The 2,500-nt window shown below is 45.2% G+C and overlaps 1 protein-coding gene across 1 annotated transcript in view; it reads right to left on the bottom strand.

Annotated features, from left to right (window-relative positions):
• The window catches only part of LOC311358769 (phospholipid-transporting ATPase IH-like), a gene marked incomplete at its 3' end in the record, with an annotated part of 12,885 nt that extends 10,989 nt beyond the window's left edge, over positions 1–1,896 (bottom strand). The window contains exon 1 of the mRNA XM_084478891.1: positions 1,366–1,896. Within this exon, the coding sequence (XP_084335017.1) occupies positions 1,366–1,404 (39 nt within the window). The 5' untranslated portion in view covers positions 1,405–1,896. The remainder of the gene's footprint in view (positions 1–1,365) is intronic.
• Between the last annotated feature and the right edge of the window lie 604 nt (positions 1,897–2,500).

The following is a 2,500-nucleotide window of genomic DNA, read 5'->3' as shown; positions in this document are numbered from 1 at the left end:
GGGGCACGTGTAGACACACAAACACACACATAAACGGGCATGCACGCACACACAAACCCACAAACACACTACTCACACTCTCATACTGAAAAATACTAATCAAACCTATACAATGCTATGGACACGTGTGTGTACACTCCCTTATCAGTAAATGTGTTAAACAAACACACACGCACACACGCACACGCACACACACACACACACACACTCATACTGAACCACCATACAAATTGAACCAACACAAAGTTACACACACATGTATGTGTGTATACTCCCCTATGATTATATGTGCTATACATACAAATGAGCAAGCACATGCAGAAACATGTACACCGAAGAACCCACTTACACACCAGCAGGCACACAGTGTTACAGACACATGTATGTGTGTGTACTCCCCTATGAGTAAATGTGTTATACACACGCACACACACACACACACACTCACACGCGTGCGAAACCAATTATTTTGAACATCACCTGCTCCGGGGCTGGGGTCAGGTCAGAGATTGCGTGTATACGCGGTGCATGTGTGTACAAGTGCCACAAGTCTCATCTGACGAGCCACGCAGGTCCAGTGAGAAACAGGCCCGCTTTCTACTGGGTCATTTTGTGTGCTACACCCGCCCCGTGGCCAGCTGCCTCCTATCCTGGCTCACAATCACAGGCTGTTGTGTTGATGGCAAGGGGGGGACTTTCTTTATTTATTATTTTTTCAAACGCACACACAAACCACCAACGATGCTGAACTAGTGGCTACCGCAACCGAGATCATTGATTAGAGTAGAGGAGGTGGTGCGATCGATTCCTATTCATCTTGATAGTGAGTGTTATTGAAGATGTCAACGTGTTGTGAGGGCTATGTTCTCCCTAGCTAATGCTACATATATGGTTCATGCTTATCTCCGTTCCTGTGCCATACACACATGTTGTTCACTTGGCCTACATAGTGTGTACTGTATAGGATAGGCTAAAGAAGTTTTTGATTCATTGGGAAAAATACTAAACAGATCTTGACCTAACTTTTACATTTCAGGTATTTATAAGCAACTTAAAGCAAGTGCAGGGGTTAGTACATGCATTGAAACACCACTGACAGCATCTGGATTCGCAGTATGTAAAAAAAGTAAATGGCTTGTCAAATACATGAAGTCTAATCTATAAAACGACCGTACTATAACCGGCCTGCTCAGTTGTACCGGATTTCAACAAAACAGCTTGTGTTGATTTTACAAACATTACAATGTATCTAATGAGAGGACGAAGATGGACAAATAAAAGACCGACATGATGACAGACATGAGTTGAACTGGAAGCAGAAGAAGACGCAGATTACAACATATCAACATTGATGCATCCCCTTACGTATCTACTGATGAGGTTCCGTAGCACGCTGAAATCCATCCTCTCCTCCTCGCTGCTGCTGCTCCGCGGCGACACGACTGTGCGGTGGGTGTTCACACACTCTCTCCTCGGGTCCTGGGTAAACCGCTACCTAACGCCGAGCTTCTCACCGCAATCCATCGTCCACGACCGGCTGTGTCTCCATGTATGTGGATGTGGAGCAGCAGCGCTCTGTAAGTCGGCGGCTGCTGGTTTTCACGTCATCGTCAGCGGTGTGGAACAGCCATGCAGCAGCTATACTGGCCAAGTGACAACACATATACACACACACACACACACACACACACACACACACACACACACACACACACACACACACACACACACACACACACACACACACTCACACACTCCAGCCGACTGCTACATTTCTACGTCGACTTTTTGCTGGGAAGATCTTGATTGGACAAAAGGAAAATGACTTACGCTTTATTGCCTGCGTATTCGTCTGTTAAATTATGGCTACATGTAATTTCCCCTAGTCTATCTGCGCTGTGCATATCCAGAGATGGTCCCCCACAACAGAGCAATGCGAAACGTTCATTGCATTCACACGTCAGATGACTACGCTGCTGCGCATGCGCAATTCAATTTTCCCGTCCCTCGGGGCATAACGGTACAGCTGAATGCTGCACTATAAAAAGAAAGAAGCGAATGTCTGTAACCTCTCACGGAGTAATCCCGCTGTGACTTCTACCTGTCTTGACTGCAGTGAGCCTCATAACCTTTGAGGATTAGTTCGTTATGGAGCACAGGGGTTTATTATATAGACATCAACTTTACTGCGTTTGCTTGACATCGTAGGCCTATGCAGTGTAAATAAATGGAAACTTTGGGGGGAGGCCAGAACAGTGTTCATATTTTAATCATATGTCCAATGGTTTCACTAAGAGGGCACTTTATACCAGTAAACTCACAACGCAAAACCACTATACGCACAGCGATTATCATCACAGAGACCCACAATGTATTACGATGACAAAGAGGGCAATTGATAAAGCATATACGGATACAATCTGAGGACCAAGCCTCTAAATCATAGCCAACTACTAAATAAGCCGTGCTAATATCAATCTTTTTTTGTTACAGGCTGGTC

This window comes from Micromesistius poutassou (genome assembly GCF_964030765.1).
Source record: "Micromesistius poutassou genome assembly, chromosome: 14".
NCBI classification, from domain to species: Eukaryota; Metazoa; Chordata; class Actinopteri; order Gadiformes; family Gadidae; genus Micromesistius; species Micromesistius poutassou.
This window is presented reverse-complemented; position numbering and strand designations above follow the sequence as displayed.